Source organism: Crocuta crocuta, unplaced genomic scaffold, assembly GCF_008692635.1.
Source record: "Crocuta crocuta isolate KB4526 unplaced genomic scaffold, BGI_CrCroc_1.0 scaffold130, whole genome shotgun sequence".
Taxonomy (NCBI): domain Eukaryota; kingdom Metazoa; phylum Chordata; class Mammalia; order Carnivora; family Hyaenidae; genus Crocuta; species Crocuta crocuta.
This window is the reverse complement of record NW_027527920.1, coordinates 6,894,166-6,913,511: the sequence shown is the minus strand read 5'-3', so window position 1 is coordinate 6,913,511 and position 19,346 is coordinate 6,894,166. Positions and strand designations below refer to the sequence as shown.

The 19,346-nt window shown below is 39.3% G+C and overlaps 1 protein-coding gene across 7 annotated transcripts in view; it reads left to right on the top strand.

Moving 5' to 3' along the window:
- IQCH (IQ motif containing H) overlaps nucleotides 1–19,346 on the top strand; it is a 210,240-nt gene that overhangs the window by 46,843 nt on the left and 144,051 nt on the right. For all 7 annotated transcript variants that reach the window (XM_077746671.1, XM_077746665.1, XM_077746657.1 and 4 more), the window contains exon 6: nucleotides 16,689–16,806. In XM_077746671.1, coding sequence (XP_077602797.1) covers nucleotides 16,689–16,806 — 118 coding nt within the window. The remainder of the gene's footprint in view (nucleotides 1–16,688; nucleotides 16,807–19,346) is intronic.

The window sequence follows — 19,346 nt, the reverse complement described above, 5'->3', positions numbered from 1 at the left end:
CTCATACTTTTTAGCTTAACACTCAGAACTGGGGAGAGAAGTCAGGGGACACATCTCCCTGTCGTTGCTCTTTCTTCCTGTCTAAGTAACTGTAGAACCCAGAGCAGGAGAGAAACCCTGGCCGGAAGAAACAGTACGCGTCCGGAGGAGAGAGAGAAAGACAAGAAGAGAGGTGGGAAGGAACTAGTCTATAATGCAAAGTATCCTGAGGGACTTCTCAGTGAGAGACCCTGCTTCCCTATCTCCCCATGGTTCTCAAGCCACAAGGGTCACTTAGAGCAAAGGAATCCCCCCTTTCCCCACGCCTGGCTGGTGAGGTGCTCAGACACGGCCTGTGGTTAAGCTCAGTTGCACTAATATCTCCCATGAGCTTGCCTGGGGACCTTACCCCACTTTGCTTAATATGTTCCTAAGAAAATTCTCTTCTGGGTTTCAAAATACAGTTTTCCATTTCTAATGGCAAAGGGGTTGAGCCTTGTAGGGAATTACCAGGAGACATAAAGTGAACGCAGACACTGACCACCAGGTAGAGGTAGCTGACCACCAGGAAAATATCATCCCAACATCTTCTCGACCCATTTAAAGATGTACTGGATACCCAATATTGGATTCGTTTAATATAACCATAATTTAGGGGGAAAAAGGATTGACTCTTTCAGCCAAGAATTTCCAAAACTGTAACCCTCTCGGTTATAGAGTTATCATTTAATCTAAACATTGAAATCCCAGTGGAAGATAGCACCATTTCCCCACAAACTCGTGTTTATTATTTCGTTTGCCCATAGTTTCAAGTGTAGGATGTAAAATTCCATAGAAGGAAAGAGAATTCCCCCACCAACTCCATTTTCTAATCTTTAACTCTCTCAGGACACCTAGCTGTGCTTTTGCTCCAGGCTTCATTTTAAGCTGAAATGTATTACCCGCCCAGGAAACTGCATTTTAAGTAAGAGCCAGAATTTCTGGGTGCTTCTCCATGCTGGGCATGTGTGTAATCTTCAAAGTAACCCTATGAGTTGAGTACTATTTTACCACTTTAATTTTATATTTGGGGAAACCGATGCAAAATTTGGTTAAATAACTTGCCCAAAGTCACACAGCTACAAGTCAAAGGGCCATAATTCAAACTCGGCCGGTCTGACTTCCAGGTTGGTATTCTTAATCCTTATTCTATGTTCCTCGAAGGTGGCTTTGAGGATGATGACTTTGACCTGCAGCTGAAGAGCAAATCTAGGAGGCACCCAAAAATGGCTCCCCTGTTAACCAAAGAATTTGCTGGAGGAATTTCTCCACCTTGGTCTGGGAATAGAAGTAAAAGATCAGTTACTTGATCTTAGTAATTGGCTAAGTCAGTGGCTTAGTAAGAGGCTATATTAACCCAAGGGTCAGAAAAGGGGAGCTAGTTCCCCCCCTCCCCACACCACCCGGTTTATTGAGATATAATTGACAAATAATATTGTGTAAGTCTATGGTGTCCAATGTGATGATTTGGTACACATATAGACTATACTGTGAAATGATTACCACCTCTGTCACCTCACGTAATTGCCCTTTGTGTGGGCTTATGCGTTGTGAGAAGAGTTAAGATCTACTCTCTAGAGCTGATGCTTTTAAGATGGAAACTTACTTCAGTTAGATTGTAACCTCCTTTGAGGACGGGAACCTATATCCAACATCAAACATGGTGCTGGATCTGGTAAGAATCCAATAGGAATTTGCTGTTGGTTGGTGTGTATGTGGTCAATTACTTTGAATAATGACTTGGTAAGGACCTATGTAATTGACTTAGGCCATGTCAAGTTAAAGTAAAGAACAAAATACCATGTACCTCATTTGGCTACATTTGCAATGCTCCTCTTTTTTGGACATAAAAATATCTTCCCAGATCTCTTCAGGTAGAATTTTATTTTCCCTTCCCTAGATCATCATTGTGTGCTTTTTAAAGTTTTACACGTTATATCTCAAATTCATTGAGCCGCATCAAAGAACAGTTGAATAAATAAAAAGATATATCATATTCCTGAAAAGGAAAAATAATTATAATAAGAACTTCCAGTTGTTTCCAAATTAATATCTATATCTAGTATAATTTCAATACAAATACTTATGGGTTTTATTTGGTTTGTGTGGAATATTAATACTTTTCAACTTGCCAGTGTTCATCATCTTGAAAAATAAATGAGCAAAAGCTTCAGGATTTTTTTTTCCTAAAGAAGATAATGAAGGTAAATTTTTCATACAACTTCTAAAACATATGATAACATTAACATAATTATAATAGCATCCTATGTGTAGAAAAATTAATAGATTGATGGAATAAAAAATGAGCATGGATATTGACCTTATTGTAAAAAATATGTTTGAATGTAGGAAAGGTGTAAGTCAGGGGGGAAGGGAGGGACAGTTATATGTGTGGGGCCGAATCACTGAGATGAGAGCATTCAGTTAACTCCTAACTGTACATCCTAAACAAAGAAAACTCCTGATGAGTTGAAGTAAAATGTTAAAAAAGAAAAAAATAAGAAAACTATAAAAAGAGAACTATTTTTCAAGTTAGCCAAAGGAAGACTTTTTTTTTTTTTTAAACACCATAACCTCACATAATATTAACAATCCCCATTATATGAAAAGTCCACATTCATATTGGGCCTCAATCCTGAATCAGTCACTAACTTCTATGTCATTTGGGGGCAACCACTTACATTCCTTGGGCCTTAGTTTGTTCATTTGTAAATTTAGGGCATTGGATCACACCGTCCCTAAGATTTCTTCTAGTTCAGACAGCCCAGGATTCTGCTTCTGAGCAAAATCGATTCCCTTTGTTTCCCTTCCTTTCCCTTTTCTGACCAGCGCGACCCATAAAACAGAAAAGCAGACCAGATGAAACTGGTTTCTCTTCTGACGGTGGAGACGAAATTCACAGGAGGTATTGATGGTTTTCCTTTTGCGATTATGCATTTCACCAAGCATCCGTGGAGTACCTGTTATGTGCCTGACGCTGTCCCAGTGACTTTTATGTGTCACCACCTATAATACTCAGGGCGTGTCAGAGAGATCATTATTCCTGTTTGACAGATAAGAAACTCAGGGCATAGAGGTTAAGATATATGGCCAAGCCATGTAATTAATATGTGGCTCAGTCAGAATTTGGGCCTGTATTTTCTTTTGACATTGTGATTCAGAGTTTAGAAAAGTTATTCCAAGAGAAATTGTGTGCAAAGGACAAAGTCTTACACACACTACTACGACTACTACTACTACTACGACTCCTCCTCCTCCTCCTCCTTACAAGTCAGCTTTCCTACTAATGAATTAATGAATAAAGTTGTATTTTTTTAAACGGGCTTAATTATATCTGGGGTTAATTCCGTCACTGACTTAAGCAAAAATACCTGAACTGGAAGTGCTCCTAGCCTGCTTTCAGGTTTGCTTAGGCATCTCTTCTGCAGAGCTTACGGATACAGCATAGAAATTATGGCAAAGCCCAGTGGAGTCGTTGAACTAAAAATCTCAATACTGCTCAGGAAGGGATGCCAAATTAAATAAAAAGAGCCCCAGCAGTTCTGAAGCTGCGTGCCAAACCAACTGCTGGTATGAGGTAAATGAGGACCAAACTTCCTCTCACTTGTGACCCTTGCCGGTATTTAAGCACTAATGCCTAGGGAGCCGCATACTGTTCTATAATAAGGGAATACACTGTAATAGCAAAAATCATTATAATAAATGATAAACCTGTTCACAAAGTCTTTCTTGGGTCTTAATTCAAAGGACTGCCATTTAAACTCTCTTCCTCTCATGGGCCCTAAGTAAAGGTTGAGGCGATCTATTCTATCTAAGTATCAGTTTGTGATATGCAGCCCTAAGTTGACATCAGAAAGATTGCATAGAACACAGAGGTCCTCCAGCTGCTTTCTGTTCACATCTAGTGAGAATGTTGGGGCAGTGGTGTGGTATACTGTACACCAATATGCCAAAATCACAGAGCTAAGCAACTCAAGCCATTCTTTCTTCTTGTGTGAGAGCTAACAGACGTGAAGATGAAATCCCACGTTCTCTTGTAATCGTTTTCCGGAATTTTTTTTTTTTTGAGAGAGCAAGAGAGAGAATCCCATGCAGGCTCCATGCTCCGCCCGGTGCGGGGCTTGATCCCACCGCACTGGGATCATGACCTGAGCCGAAATCAAGTCAGAAGCTCAGGTCTGCCCTGCTTTTCCAGAATTTTAAAATTTCCACAGGAATGCTACAAAGAAACGCTGTTAAATGTATAGAGAAAAAAGAACCACAAGAAGTAAGTAGACTTCTGAATTAGTAATTAGTCAGTCTGAATCCATCAGAAAATCCTTGAGCCCAGTGTGTTTCAGGCTCCTCTGAAGAAACGTTCTATGAAAAACCAAGTCTCCCTAATCTTTAAATTTTGCAGTATGGCCTAATATTAACAAATCACAGCGATGACAGTTCTTAGCTATGTATTAATCCCTTGATCCATTTTTTCCAAAACGTATTCCAAAGAATACTGGTTCCTTGGAATGAGAACACATGTTCCACAAAAGGAAGAGTTTTGTGCTCCCATCAAAATGAGGAATGTGAGGTTTGAAAAGAGTCAGACTGACCTTCACACACTCAGGCCACCTGGGGCCACTGACTCGCTGGTGTGCATCATGAATCTCTGGGAGGAGGGCGGCCAGTGCGGTTAGCAGTGTTGCCAAAACTTCCTCAGGCCCTTCTCTGCAGAATAGCTCCTAGAACTACATCCAGAGGAATGCACTTCGGGAAGTTTTGCTTAGGTGCTGGATTTTAAGTATTTTCAATGGAAAAAAAAAAAAAAACCCTTAGATGACACTACATATTCTCCTTTCTTAGTCTCATTTTATTGGAATCTAGAATTTTCTTGGAGGCTTTGGGACAGCAGAACAAACTCCACTTGTTATTCTATGCGGTGTGCTGTGTGGGGCCTGTGAGGTGTGCAGATGCTCACACCTCAGACTTCCGTGTGTCCAAAGTAACCTCTAGAGTCTCCTCCATGGTCCTCTCCGCTCACCTCACCCTTCGAGTCTGTTCACAACCCCATGGTCACTGCTGCTACTAACTATGTTTGCCTCATCCTAGGACACCTTCCGGTTCTGAGAACTGCAACCCTCTGTATGCCTTTTCTTCCTCCTCCCTTCCACCCTTCCTTCCTCCTCTTATTCCTTCGTCTCTTACTTCCTCCTTTTCTCGCTTCCCTCCTTCCTCCCTTCACTTCCTCCCTCCCTTCCTCGACCTCTTTCCCTTTCCCTTTTACTTTCAACATTGGTAATTTCTGCTTTCTCTTTTTCTCCATCACTCTTGCTGGGATTTTCCAATTTTATTACTCTTTTCTAAGAAGCACTCTGGGCTGTGTTTCTCTATTATTTGTTTTCTATTTCATTGATTTCTCCTCTTATCCTTTTTATTCTCTTACTCCGGCTTATTTTGAGCAGTTTTTACTCTTTTTTTTAAATATTAAAGCTCTTTAAGGTAGAATCTTAGCTGATTGAATTTTAGCCTTTCTTCCTTTCTAAATTTAAGCATTTAGAAAGATAAATTTTCCTCTCAGCAACGTTCTAGCTGCATTCCATGATTTTTAATATGTTGCATTTTTATTACCATTTAGTTCAAAATTCCCCTAGTGATTATTTCTTTGGCTCATGTAGAGCCGCCCTTACATAGAAGGGTGTTGTCTTAGTTCTCTCATTCTTGTTGAATTCTGATTTAATTCCATTGGGGTCAGAGAACATACTCTGTAAGATTTAAATCTTTTGATGTTGTTTGAGACTTATTTTATGGTCCAGGATATAATTCATTTTGGTGAATGTTCCATGTACATTTGAGAAGAACGTGTATCCTACAGTTGTTAGTTGCAGTGTTCTATAAATATCGATTACGTCAAGGTGGATGACCTTGATCTAGTACTCAGATCTTCTGTATCCTTACTGGTTTTTAAAAATCTCTTTGTTCTACAAATTACCGAGGGGGAATTTTTAAATCTTCACCTCTGATTGAAGGTTTACCTACTACTTCCTTTAGTTCTGATGGTTTTTGTTTTATGTATTTTGTGTTAATGTTGTTAGAGACATACATGTGTATGATTTTTATATTTTCTTGGTTAGTTGACCTTTTTATTTCTCTTCCTCTTGGATAATAGTCCTTGTCTTAAGGTCTGTTCTGTCTGGGGCACCTTGGCGGCTCAGTTGGTTAAGCGTTTGACTTCAGCTCAGGTCATGATCTCATGGTTCGTGGGTCTGAGCCCCAGCTCTGAGCTGCTCAGAGCCTGGAGCCTGCTTCGTATTCTGTGTCTTCCTCTCTTTCTGCCCATCCCTCCCTCACAAATAAATTTTTTTGTAAAAGTCTACTTTGTCTGATATTAATATAGACACTCCCTCTTTCTTTTGTTTACTGTTTATTTTTGTTTACTGTTTACAACCTTTTGTTGATGTTTTCACTTCAACCTGTCTTTCACTTCTTATTGATAGCATATAGTTTTATCTTGTGGTTAAAATTCAGTCTGATAATCTCTGCTTTTTAATTAGAGTGTTTAGTCCATTTTCATTTAATGCAATTATTAACATGGTTTAATGTAGAAAAACTATTTTTCTACTTGTTTTCTATTTTTACCATCTCTTTTTTGTCCCGTTGTCTGCCTGACTTAGGGTTATATGATTTACATTTTTTTAATATTCTGTTTTACTGAGTTTTAAGCGATACCTCTTTGTGTTATTTTTAGTGGTTGCTCTAGGAATTATAATATGCATCCTTAACTTATTAGAGTTTTCTCAGAGTTAATATTGTACCAGTTCACATATAATGTAAGGAACTTACAACCATAGAATTTCATCTACCTCCCTCCTGTGTTATTGTTGCCATGTGATTCACATATATTGTAAACTGCACCGTGTGTTATAATTTTTTGCCTTAAATATCCAGTTGTCTTTCAAAGACACCAAGAGAAGAAAAACACATAGTATTTTATATTTATCATAGACATCTAACTTTCCATCTCGTGACATTCTGTCAGTCTGAAAGAACTTCTCCTACGCATTTCTTGCCTGCTTAAGGCAATGTAACACATGCCTGCTGGTGACACATTGTTTCCTTTTGTCAAAAAAAAACAAAAAACAAAAAACCTTATATTGCCTTTATGTCAAATTTTGGGTTGCCAGGGTTTTTCTGTGTGTTTTTCCCCAATGCTTAAAGTTCCATTGTTTCTAATAAGTTAGCCATTATTTGGATCATTGATTCCCTATATGTAGTGGGTCTTCTCTTTTCTTTCCTGGCCACGTTCAAGTTTTTCTCTTTGTCTTTAGCTTCCAGGGGGTTGATTATGTTGAATCCATGTGTAGTTTTCTTTGGGATGATCCTGCTTAAGCTTCTACGATCTGTAAGTTTATGTTGTCCAGAAAACTGGGAGACATTTTGGCCATTATTTCTTTAAGTATTTTCCTCTACCTTTCTCTCTCCTCTCTTTCTAGGACTTCGATCAAATACAAATTTTACAACATGGTATTGCCCATAGGTTTCTGAGGATCTATTCTTTTAAAAGTATATATTTTTTTCTGTTCTTCTATTAGATAATACCTATTGATTTTTCTTCAAGTTGACTACTATAGCCAACAAGCTTTTCATTTCAGGTATTACACTTTTCAGTTCTAGAGTTTCTATTTGGTTCTGTTTCTATAGTTTTCATTTCTCTACCAAGATTTTCCATCTGTTAATTCATTATGATCATATTTCCCTTAAGGTCCTTAACGTATGTACAATAATAGCTTTAAAGTTTTATTTGCTAATTCTACCCTCTGAATTATCTTGACAGCTGTTTCTTTTTTCAAACTATTAAGGTATGATCAATACACGAAAGCTGTACATCTTTAACGTATACAACTTGATGAGTTTGGAAATCACATATACACCTGTGAAACCATCACCACAATCTATACCATAAAACATCACCTCCAAGATCTGCTTCTATTGACAGCTGTTTCTCCTATATGAACATTTTCCTGCTTCTTTGTAAACATAGTAACTTTTTTATTGTTATGAACATTGTAAATGGTGTGTTATGGAGACTCTGAATTCTGGTACCTTGCTCTCTGATGAGTTGATGCTAGTTCAACACTGTAATAATCCATTTATGTGGTTATAAGAGAATAAGAATAACTGGGAGTGGCATTTAGAATAGTACTTACCTTTGGGCTGTGGCAGTGACTGACAAGGAGCATGACAGAGGCCCTGGGGGTGCCTGCAATGCTCTACTTCTTATTCTGGATGCTGGTTTCCCACAGTGTCTGCTTTGTGAAAACGTACCCACTGATGACCTTATGATTTGTGCCTTTTCAAAAATGAATGTTGGGGCGGGGCGGGGGAGGCGGGGGACCTGGGTGGCTTAGTCAGATCAGCATCCGACTCTTGATTCCGGCTCAGGTTATGATCTCATGGTCATGAGATCAAGCCCCTAGTCTGGTTCCATGGGCTCTGTGTTGGGCATAGAGCCTGCTTAAGATTCTCTCTGCCCCGAGAAGGACAGCTACCATATGTTTGCACGTATAGGAGGATTAGGAGGAACTTAACGGAGGACCATGGGAGAGAAGAAGGGGAAAAATAGTGGGGGAGAGGGAGGGAGGCAAATCATGAGAGACTCTTGAATGCTGAGAACAAACAGAGGGCTGATTGGGGTGGGAGGGAGGGGAAGGGGGTTGATGAGCATGGAGGAGGGCACTTGTGGGGATGAGCATGGGTGTTATATGGAAACCAACTTGGCAATAAACTATTTTAAAAAATCAAATTGCAAAAAAAAAGAAAGATTCTCTCTGCCCCTTCCCACTTGTGTGTGCGCACACATGCTTACACACATGCACACACACTCTCTCTAAAAAAAAAAATTGAATGCTATATTCCAATAGAATGTTCATGTAGAAAAAAACAATTCCTGAGATGACAAAAAGTTTATGATGTGCATCTCTATATATTAAGTCCTCACCATGGCCTAATGGAAGATCAGCAATGCTGAATTTTATGCAAAATTGGACTATATAAATTTGCAGTTCCATGATATAAAATAATAGTAATACATTATTGCTTTATACACAAAGTTTGAAATAATTTAAATCCCCCCAAATGTAAAAAACAAAAAATGAAACATAATCCCATTTTTTCCAAAGCTGGTGCAGTCTGATTGAGTTTGAGATATATTTATGCTGAAGTTTCCACAGAGAGACACCATCTGAATAGACAAAAACACCCTGGACCATTAGGATGTAAATTCAGCAAATGTAACAAATGACAGTAGATTAAACACAGCAATGTTGTTTTCTCACCTCATACAATTAATGGCTGTATGGCAACTCTGCACTTTCTTGTGATCTAAGATGGCTAATGTGGCTGCCAGGCTCCTGCCATCATGTCTATATCCCAACCAGAAGAATCAATGCAATTCCTATATCACTGGCCAGAATCTTGTCCCAAAGACATATCAAGCTGCAAGGGAGGCTGAGAAATGTTATTTCTGCCTGTGTCACACGTTGAATATCAAGCAACAGTCTTTGCCAAACCTGCCATTCGCTGTCTGGCTGTCTCAAGTTATGTGAGTTTAGATTTGGTTCCAGGACCAAATCCCTTACGTAAAATTCAGCTGTCCTATAGCTAAGAATATCCCTCTTTTCCAGAAGATAAAACGGAGACTCAAAGAAGTGAAATGACTTACTCCAGCACACTGCCAATTAAATGACAGAGGTGGGACTGAAACCCAGTGCTCCAAGCTCATGGTTTTTGCTTTTCTGCTACAGTTAACCTCTCTAGAGAGTTCTTGTAGCTCCAAGAATGCTGAAAAGTTTTTTCTGACAGAAAGTGAGGCCCAGACTGTACCTACATTAAGTGATGTTGAGAAAGGGGGAACAGAGTGATAGGACTTTACCACGATGACAGAAATAGAGCTACTGACCTGAGCTGTGTTTGGATTAAAAGGTTCAAGAACTCAGAAAGCAAGAAAATAAAGTACAAAAAGCACTGGGCCATGAAGCAATGATGTGTCCTTTTTGCTCTGCCTCTGTTGGGCAGATTGGATGTTGCCCTGGCCATTTTCCCTTCCTGATCTTTAGTGAGCCATCCATAATATGGGGAAGAGGGCTGAGGCAGGATTGCAGACTACGGTCATGCAGGGTTGTATACGGTGGCCATGCAGGTTTAAATTCACCCAGCAGAAGATTCTGGAGCAGAGGAGAAAGGAGCAACACAGCTCCAATTCTACCCCCTTCTTGCCCCTCAGAAATGAAATGCCACTGGTAAATTATCAAAATATTGAGATTCTCAGAAATAGTACAAAATCTGGAGAGAAGACAAGCAAGCAAGCATCCTTATCTTTTTTTCCCTTTTGACAAGGGGACTTGTTAGAAAGAGGTGAAACTGGAGAGCAAACAATATGTCTGATTCCTCCAGAGAGAAGTGAAGTCTTCAGGATTCTACTGAAATGATCCAAAACCCCTGGGGCTAGACGGAGGGAGGGATTCCTCCTCAACTAAGTAGAGCAAACCCTGATATGTTCATCAAAACCTCAGGAGAGGGGAGAGAGCCTACATATTTTAACAGAAACTGTATATATCCTAAAATGGAGGCTTCCCCAACCCAGGCCCCCAGGTAGAGAAAGATAAGAGACCCAGAGTGCCCAGTTCTCACATGTTGCTGGGAAAGAAAACACACTGGTAGCAGATCATGGGGGGCAGAGATGCTACGGNGGGGGGGGGGGGGGGGAGAGAGAAATGATAACGGCCACTATACTGATTTATTATATAAATGCCAATATTTCACCCACAGCTAACAACGAGAAAGGAAGGGAGGGGGCGTGGGGGGAGAACCATGGGCTGCAAAAGACAAAGCCTAACCTAGAAAAAAACATAACTCAAGGAACAGAAGGAATTTTCTCACAATTTCTTCACATTATAGCACAGCTTGATAGAGACATAAATTAAGTAAAACTAGAGCTCAACCATGAGATGATAAAATAGCAGAACGAGATAAAAAGGGAGGTTGCAGACATAAGGAAACAAATTGAATACCAAAATACTTTATGGAACTAATAAATAAACTATAAATAGAAAGAACAGAACAGACACTGCTGAACTACTGAAATATGGGCGTGGAGAAAAGACTGTAAGCACAGCAAATGCAAAGGAAAAAGACAAAGGAAATTAGTTAGAAGCCAATAGATATGCATCGTAGTTCATTACAGGCTAAGCTGCTGTAACAAAGAAATCCGAAAATATAATGCCATAAATAGATCAGTTTATTTCTTGCTCACAAAAGAGTCTACACATGAAAAGTCTAAAGCTGGCAGGATGGCCCTTCCTTCTCTCTGGATTCTGTATCATCTTGTTCCTGTGGTTACAGACACTCTCATTCCAGGGGTTGAAGCTACCTCCTCTCTATACTTTCAGCCCATAGCAATGATAAAGATATTTCAGGGTAGGCATTCTAAGGAGATGGCCCAGTGGTTACACTTATCATTGCTGCCTATGTCTTACTGGTCTAATTTTGGTCACAAGTTCACATTTAGCCACACTAGAAAATGGAGTCTGCACCTGGATAGCCATAAGCCCAGCTAAAAGTCAGGGCGTTCATTCCAAAATGAACCAGGAGAGAAATGAATCATTAGGTACCGCAACATGAGGGCTAAAGATGAGCCAACACTTAATGCACTTTGTATCTCTAAAACAGAAAGCCCAGCAAATGAAAAGAGAAGACGTGGCCAATGATATGATGGAAGAAAAATTTCCAGAAGCAAAGAAAGAACAAACTCTACAGGTGGAAAGAAAGCACTGAATCCCAGGATAATTTGATTTCGAGTGTACAGAGTAAAGGTATTTTCTAGTTAAATGCCTGAACTTCAAAAACACAGAATGTTTTAGACACACAGCCAGAAAGAAACATCAACGACAAGGGGTGAAAAGAATCAGGCCGGCGTCAGATTTCACAATATTCATTGTAGAAGACAATGCGTCAGTGTCTGCAAAGTTTCGAGGAAAAAAAAAAAAAAAGGATGATGACCCCAGATGTAATTCAAGTATAAATACCCATAAACATTTGTTAGAAAGAACTGCTTGATAACCAAAGGCAGGCGATTAAGCAATCAGTCAAAGTTAGGAACTCAAGGAGAGAGAAGCCATAACAAAAGGACCCTTGGTGGCACTGGATCCATTCGTGTGTAGGATGGAGGCTAAACAATCCTAGCAATTATAGTTTCCAAACGGAATGTGGATATTATAAATCTGGACAATGTAAAAATAATGATAAAACATTGGAAGGTAAGGGAGAGGGGATGGCGGTAGCAAGAGAGTTCTAATGCTCTCATCTTTGAAAGATGGAATATGTTGTTCAAATTTGAAATGTGATTTTAGGGGTGTCTGGGTGGCTCGGTTGGTTAAGCGTTTAAGTCTTGATTTTGGCTCAGGTCATGATCTCATGGTTCCTGAGATCGAGCCCCGAGTCAGGCTCTGTACTGACAGCATGGAGTCTGCTTGAGATTGTCTCTCTCCCTTTCTCTCTGCCCACCCTTCTCTTTCTCTCCCTCAAAAATAAATAAGCATTTTTTAAATACATGATTTTAAAAAGTCTAAAGGTTTTTCATAATCACCTTTATCTAACTGTAGGTGTTACTGCCTGAGAGCTGACCACCTATTTTTGTACAAAAACTCTCATTAGAACACAGCCCCATGCATTTGTTTACATATTGTCTATGCTACCTACTTATTGTCTATGCTGCCTTTGTGGGGAGGAATCTTTTTCAACTCATAGAAATCTTGTGGTAAAGAAATATTGATTTGAGGTTTAATAATTTGTTGGATTTAATTCAGCCTTTCACCCACCTATTAAATTCATGTCAAAAATTAAGTTTAATAATATAAATCCTACTTTTATAAAATGATATATTAATCATTCCAAAGATGTCAGGGATAATGGATCACCTAATGGTATTTGGCATGGTTTCTTAAACTTTCATCTTTGTGTTTTTCTGCATTAATTGGAATCTTTATAATGAGCATATATCATTTTTACCAGAATAGTAAAATAGAATGATTTTTCTATTTGAAAACACTAGAAGCAAATATACCAAGATATTAACAATGATTAATTCTGGCTGGCAGGAATATGATTGCCGTTTTCTTTTTTAAGCTTTTCCATTTTTAAATTTTTTGAAATTTTGAAAAAGCTATTATAGAAGGTTTAGGCATAAAGCGACGGAGTTTGGGAAATAGTACTGAAGTACCAGATATAAGGACCGTTGTTCTATATATAGGATAGTCCATACCATTTCCAGCCTAAAATATAAAGCTTGACATAAAGGAGCAGCTAGAAGCAGATGCAATTTGACTTCTGTTAGGCCATCAGCACATTCATAAAGCAGGTTTCTTTAATTTGCATTAATCTCAACCCACCATTACCCTACCCTCTGGTACACACCATACTCCAGCCACATTGAGCCCCTCGCCTTCCATGAAGTCTTCATTCAACTGTGTGCTATTCTGCTTTGTCACCACCATTCTTTGCCCCTATAATTGCAGCCTCTTCTCCACATGATATAATTCAATGCTTCTCTTAAGATGCAATTTAAATATCACTTACTGCAGTCCCATCTCAACCTTGACACGTCAGAATCACCTGGGAGGCTTTATATAAATACCGAGTCTCAGGCTCTAGCCCACCTACTTGGATTTACTTGCTCAGAGTTGGGGCCCAGGCAGCAGTATTTCTTTCTTTTTTCTTATTAAAAAAATTTTTTTAATGTTCATTTATTTTTGAGAGACAGAGAGAGAGAGAGCAGGGGAGGGGCAGAGAGAGATACAGGGCTCAAACCCACAAATCAAGAGATCATGACCAGAGCCTAAACCAAGAGTCAGATGCTTAACCAACTGAGCCACCCAGGCGCCCCAAGGCAGTAGTAGTTCTAAAAAGCTCCCCGAGTGATTCTAATATACAGCTCAGGTTGGGGGTTCCAAAGCCTTCTGCACTGCCAGCAGGCAGAGTTAATTGCTCCCTCTTCTGCACTCCCATTGCCCTTAGCTCTTCCATTCCTCGTGAAATTTAATGCTGATTGTATTAAAGTTAGTGTCATGTAGTAAGTGCTGAGTAAATGCTGAAGGTCCTACATGCCTTCTGCCTTCAAGCAAGTGAATGCAAAGTGGTTATCCTTACCATGGGAATGGGGCTGCAGAGCGGGCTCATGTCCACAGGAATTATTTCTGTAATCTCAAGAGGATGTCAACCCCCAAGTGTAACCCTCTGCTCTATGCCCCTACACACACACACACACACACACACACACACACACACACCTTGGGTCTGGCTCTTACATCACTGAGATCGATGCAATTGAAACAATTAAAAAAGGCAGCGTTATGAACATGCTGACTGCCTAGCAGAATCCGAATATTATCTGCCTTCCACCCTCTCCTCTGTGTCATACTTTGCATTGTGTTTATGTCGGATCCTGTGACTTTGGCTTTCAAGAGCAGGTTGTCAGGGGCACTTTGTCACAGGCTTTCAGAAAATCCAGATAAATGATGCTCTGTGCCCTGAAACTGCCAAACCTGTATTTTATGTCTTCACAACGCTTGACAATTTTAAGTGGAATCTTTCTTTCTTCCTCCGACTTACCTTTGCCTCCCTGACCCTGGTACCAATCAGACAAGTGGAGACCCTTCCATCTCTGCTACTGAAAATCAGCTATGCACAGGCCTTGTCTGGGGTACTGTACTTTGCGTAATTAGCTAAGCCTCCCTGATTAGGAGACCCTGGAGGCTACTTGTGGGGGGAGGGAAGGTGGGGCAAGGAGAGCTGAGGATGGGAAAGAGACCAAGGTGGATGGGCAAGATGAAAGTTCCAGAATAATGCCATGTGCACATGAGCCCTCGCTTTGTTGAGGCAAGGCCTGTGGCACTCTCCTTCTCTCCTCCAACTCACCTGGAAGGAAGGAGACTGCACTGAGAGCCTACTTTTTCCTGTTTAAAAAAAAAAAAAACAAAAAACCTACTTATAGGGGTGCCTGGGTGGCTCAGTGGGTAAAGCCTCAAACTCTTGATTTTGATTCACGTCATTACCTCACAGTCCGTGAGTTTGAGCCCTGCATCAGGCTTTCAAGCCTACTTGGGATTCTCTCCTTCTCTCTCTGCCCATCCTCCACTTTCTCTCTCTAAAGAAACAAACACATAAATAAACATTAAAAAAAATTTAAAAACCCTACAGATAGTCATTTTACTTTTTTAAAAATATTTTTATTTATTTCTAGGAGAGAGCGAGAGAGACGGTGTGAGCAGGGGAGGGTCAGAGAGAGAGGGAGATACAGACTCTGAAATAGGCTGCAGGCTCTGAGCTGGCAGTCAGCACAGAGCCCGACGCGGGGCTCGAACCCACGAACCGCGAGATCATGACCTAAGCGAAAGTCAGACACTTAACTGACTAAGCCACCCAGGTGCCCCCAGATAGTCATTTTAAATTGTGTTCACCAAACATTTGGTGCTCACAGATTGGTAGCTGCTTACAGTTTCCCTTAAGCCCCCCATCCTGGCAGTGGGACTAACACCTTTGTTCACACATTTTTCAGCCACTAGATATTTATTTTGGAAAGTGGTTTTCTCCCCCCACCTCTCAATCTTGATGAAATTTCCCTTTCGTTTCCCTTGACCTTGATGAGCAAAACAAGGTATGGTACAACCAAGTCCAATGGCAAATTTCACTAATGTAAAATCAGATTAGTCTTAAACTTGAATAATCTGTGTATTTCTAGTATACTGTGTAACCTTAAACAAATCTACTAACCTTTCTGTCTTGGTTGTTTATGAGTCAAATAGCAAATTGTTACCCATTTCCTTTAGAAGTCATGCAAATTAATTAATGTTTGGAAAATGACTGGAAAATTTAAATCAGTCTATAAATACAAAACAGTTGCATCTTCCCTGCTGAGAGTGCTCAGGTAATTCATAACCTCTTATAATGAAGGTAAAAATAGTATACTTGAGCTACACCATTAAATATGATTTATATGCAATACATATAGTCTTTAAAAGCTAGAAACCATTTAATAGAAAGAATTCATATTTCATAACTATAATAAAAGCATATAATGACTCTAGAAAAGGTAATCATCTACTGTAATTGATCTAGATATCAAGTCTTTAACCCTCTCTGAGATTTTCAAAAATCCACTCAAAGTTCATTTTTAACCTGTTAATGTTGACCGATATATTTATCTTTAAATTCTACCAGTTTGCTCCTTTTTTTCTGTTTGTTTTTGTTTTTCCGTCAAAACTCTAATATGTATTTCCTGGGAAAATTGCCTGTACAAAACTTTGCTGTATTCAAAACCTCCTCTGTCAAGATTTAGCACTTTTATATCGTAGTCATTAAAACTGAACAAAATCTTAATAGTTCCTTTATTAACTACTCTAGTGACTTTGCATAGTGGAAATCACAACATGTTAATTGGATTTAATTAACTATTTTAAATTACACAAAATCCTGACAGTAGACAGTAGCACAGGGTACTCATGAGCAATAAAATTGGAGCTGCTATTGCTACTTTATTAAAACTTAATGAAACTATTCATAATCTTATTTATTGTTTACAAGAAGAAAACTGTTCATTTTGAAGGCAAAAATGCCTGCTGAAAACAAATTTTTTGATCATCTAGGTGAAGGTTCAGAAGTTAATAAAAGGGTCTACCATATCCAACCTCACCATTCTGCCAGCTTCTCATCAGAATCCCTATTTCACTCCCATACCAGTCTTACAAACGGACGCCAGAAAAGGTTAGTGATTCAATGACCATTTTATGTGCTTAGGAATATATGGGAAAGAGTGTTGAGGTAGAATGGGGGGTGGGGCTGAGTTTGAATTCAGGCTCAGCCACTAATTCTCCTACGTGTCCTTAGATAAGTCAGATCCTTGCTCTGGCCTGAGTTTCCAACTCTATAAATCAGAAGTTGGACTAAACAATAACTAGAGTCTCTTCCACCTCAAAAACCCATCATTCTATGAATTTCATATTGATTCAGATGTTGGTGTTATTGGGTGTTAATATTATTATTGTATTTACGTGGTATTATTAGAATTTTTCAAGCCTCTGAGCAGATAGTTTCTGATGCTATTTTGGTAGCTTTTAAAAATTTTTATTTCAATATACTATTATGCAAAAATATGAAGCCATAATTAATGTAATCGGCATTTCAGCCATGCATGTCTTAGTCTAAATTCTAGTGTTCGTGAACTCAGTGGATTTCTGGTTTTTAGATTTTTTTTTTTAGAGCTAGAGAGCACATGTACATGCATGAGAGTTGGAGAGGGACAAAGGGAGAAAGAGAGTCTTGAGCAGGCTCCATGCCCAACACAGAGCCCTATATAGAACAGATTTCTAGTTTTTAAACAAAAGGTCTTATCATCTTCATCCCAGTGTGTAGAACCATTTCTAGCATTTTGGAGATCCTACCTGTTGGTGGAATGAGTAGGCAAATGAAAGAGTAAGTGAATGAATGACTAAGGACTGAGTATTGTAAATATCCTCTCTACTTCTCCCTGCTACTTAATTTAATTGGCTGAAGTATTAAAAGTGCCCTAAGTGGATCCCCTTTTGTATCGCAAATAAAATCAAGTGAGATGGTCTTTAATTATTCCCCTCTCACCTTCTGTCGTCTGGAATATTTTGGACTAAAGTTGGTTCCCAAGGGTTCTCTCGGTCCTTGGAGATGTGAAATTCTCTGTCTTGTCCACTCCTCTACTGATCTGTTGGTGGAGGAACAGCAGAACTCAAGAGAACCCAGCATCATTATAAGTCCACTAATGTGTGAAGCTCACAACTGTAACTGTTACTTTTCTAGTTATAAACCATTATTGTTCAGCAATCTTTATGATATACGGTTTCACTTAATTTACATATTTACTACCTGTGAATACAGAATAACTCCAGCAGAGTTCTTGCTTTAGTACCATATTATGTTCTTCCTAGATCAAATTAGGATGAATGAAATAGTGAATGAATGAATCAATAAATCAATGAATCAATGAATGTCCACTTTAGCAATAGACATAATGAAAAAATTGCTGCAAAACAAAAGTGAAATCTAGAACCATGGTAACTTGGTCCAGAAAAAAAACACATTTTCATCCCTCAGTTATCTACCAGAGAACACGTGGCCTTCCATAATATTTGTAATTAATCAAGCCAATTAATCAACATATATTTATTGAGTGCTTACCGTATGTCTGCTACTGTGCAAGGTAATGTAATTGTCAGCAAAGCACAAGCCACAGAAGTGTAGACAGTGTCTAGTTTTGTACATATTCCTGATGTCCTTACCTGACATTTAAGCTTCACCTCAGATCTGCACATGTCCAGCACGAGGCGAAAGAGTAACAACATCCAGAAGAGAGAGTTGTTTTGGAAAATGCAGGACGAACTTCCCAACTTTTTCTTGAACTCTCTTGCTATATCCAAAAAAGAAAGAAAGTAGTTTATTTGTTTTCTTTTTTTAATGGTCAAGAATATAAGTCTTGGGGTGCCTAGGTGGCTCAGTTGGTTAAGTGTCCATCTTTAGCTCAGGTCATGATCTCTTGGTTTGTGAGTTTGAACCCCACGTCGGGCTCTGTGCTGACAGCTCAGAGCCTGGAACCTGCTTCGGATTCTGTGTCTCCCTCTGTCTCTGCCTCTCCTCCACTGGCTCTGTCTCTTTATAAGTCTCACAGTACACAAACCAAACTTTCAGGCTGTGTGCAACCTCAGGCAAGTTGCTCTCTGGCCTTAGAATCAACTCCATACTCGACAAGTAAGGCAGGCCTGACCTGGATCTTTATGCTCCCGCCACATGGGCCTTCCCGCTGGTCCTCATCAGGCCAAGCACATTTTCATATGGGCCCTCTCAAGTGCCTCTATCTCTGCCTGGAAAAGTCACTTCCTTAAGTATCTGTCTTTTCCTTCATAGATGATCATGATCTGTAATGAAATAATTTACTTGTGAGTTTATTTAATGTCTTTATCCCTCCTAGAGGCTCTATAAGTTCTCTCTGGCTTACCACTGCATCCTCAGCCCTGACACCTAATAGGCACTTAACAAATATTGGTTCAATGAATGAACTTCTAATCCCTAATCTATTCAATAGGAAAGTAAGAGTGCTATGAAAGTTTAAGGAGACAATGGTGTTAGGAGATAATTTCCCCAAATAGGTAAAATCATGGATCTCATACAAGTGTAAAATGAACACAGGTGAAAGATTTTATTTATTTAACTCATCAATTAAAAGAGAGATCTGTAGGCTGTCACAACTGGTTTAAAGAGAATCCAAAGAACACACATTT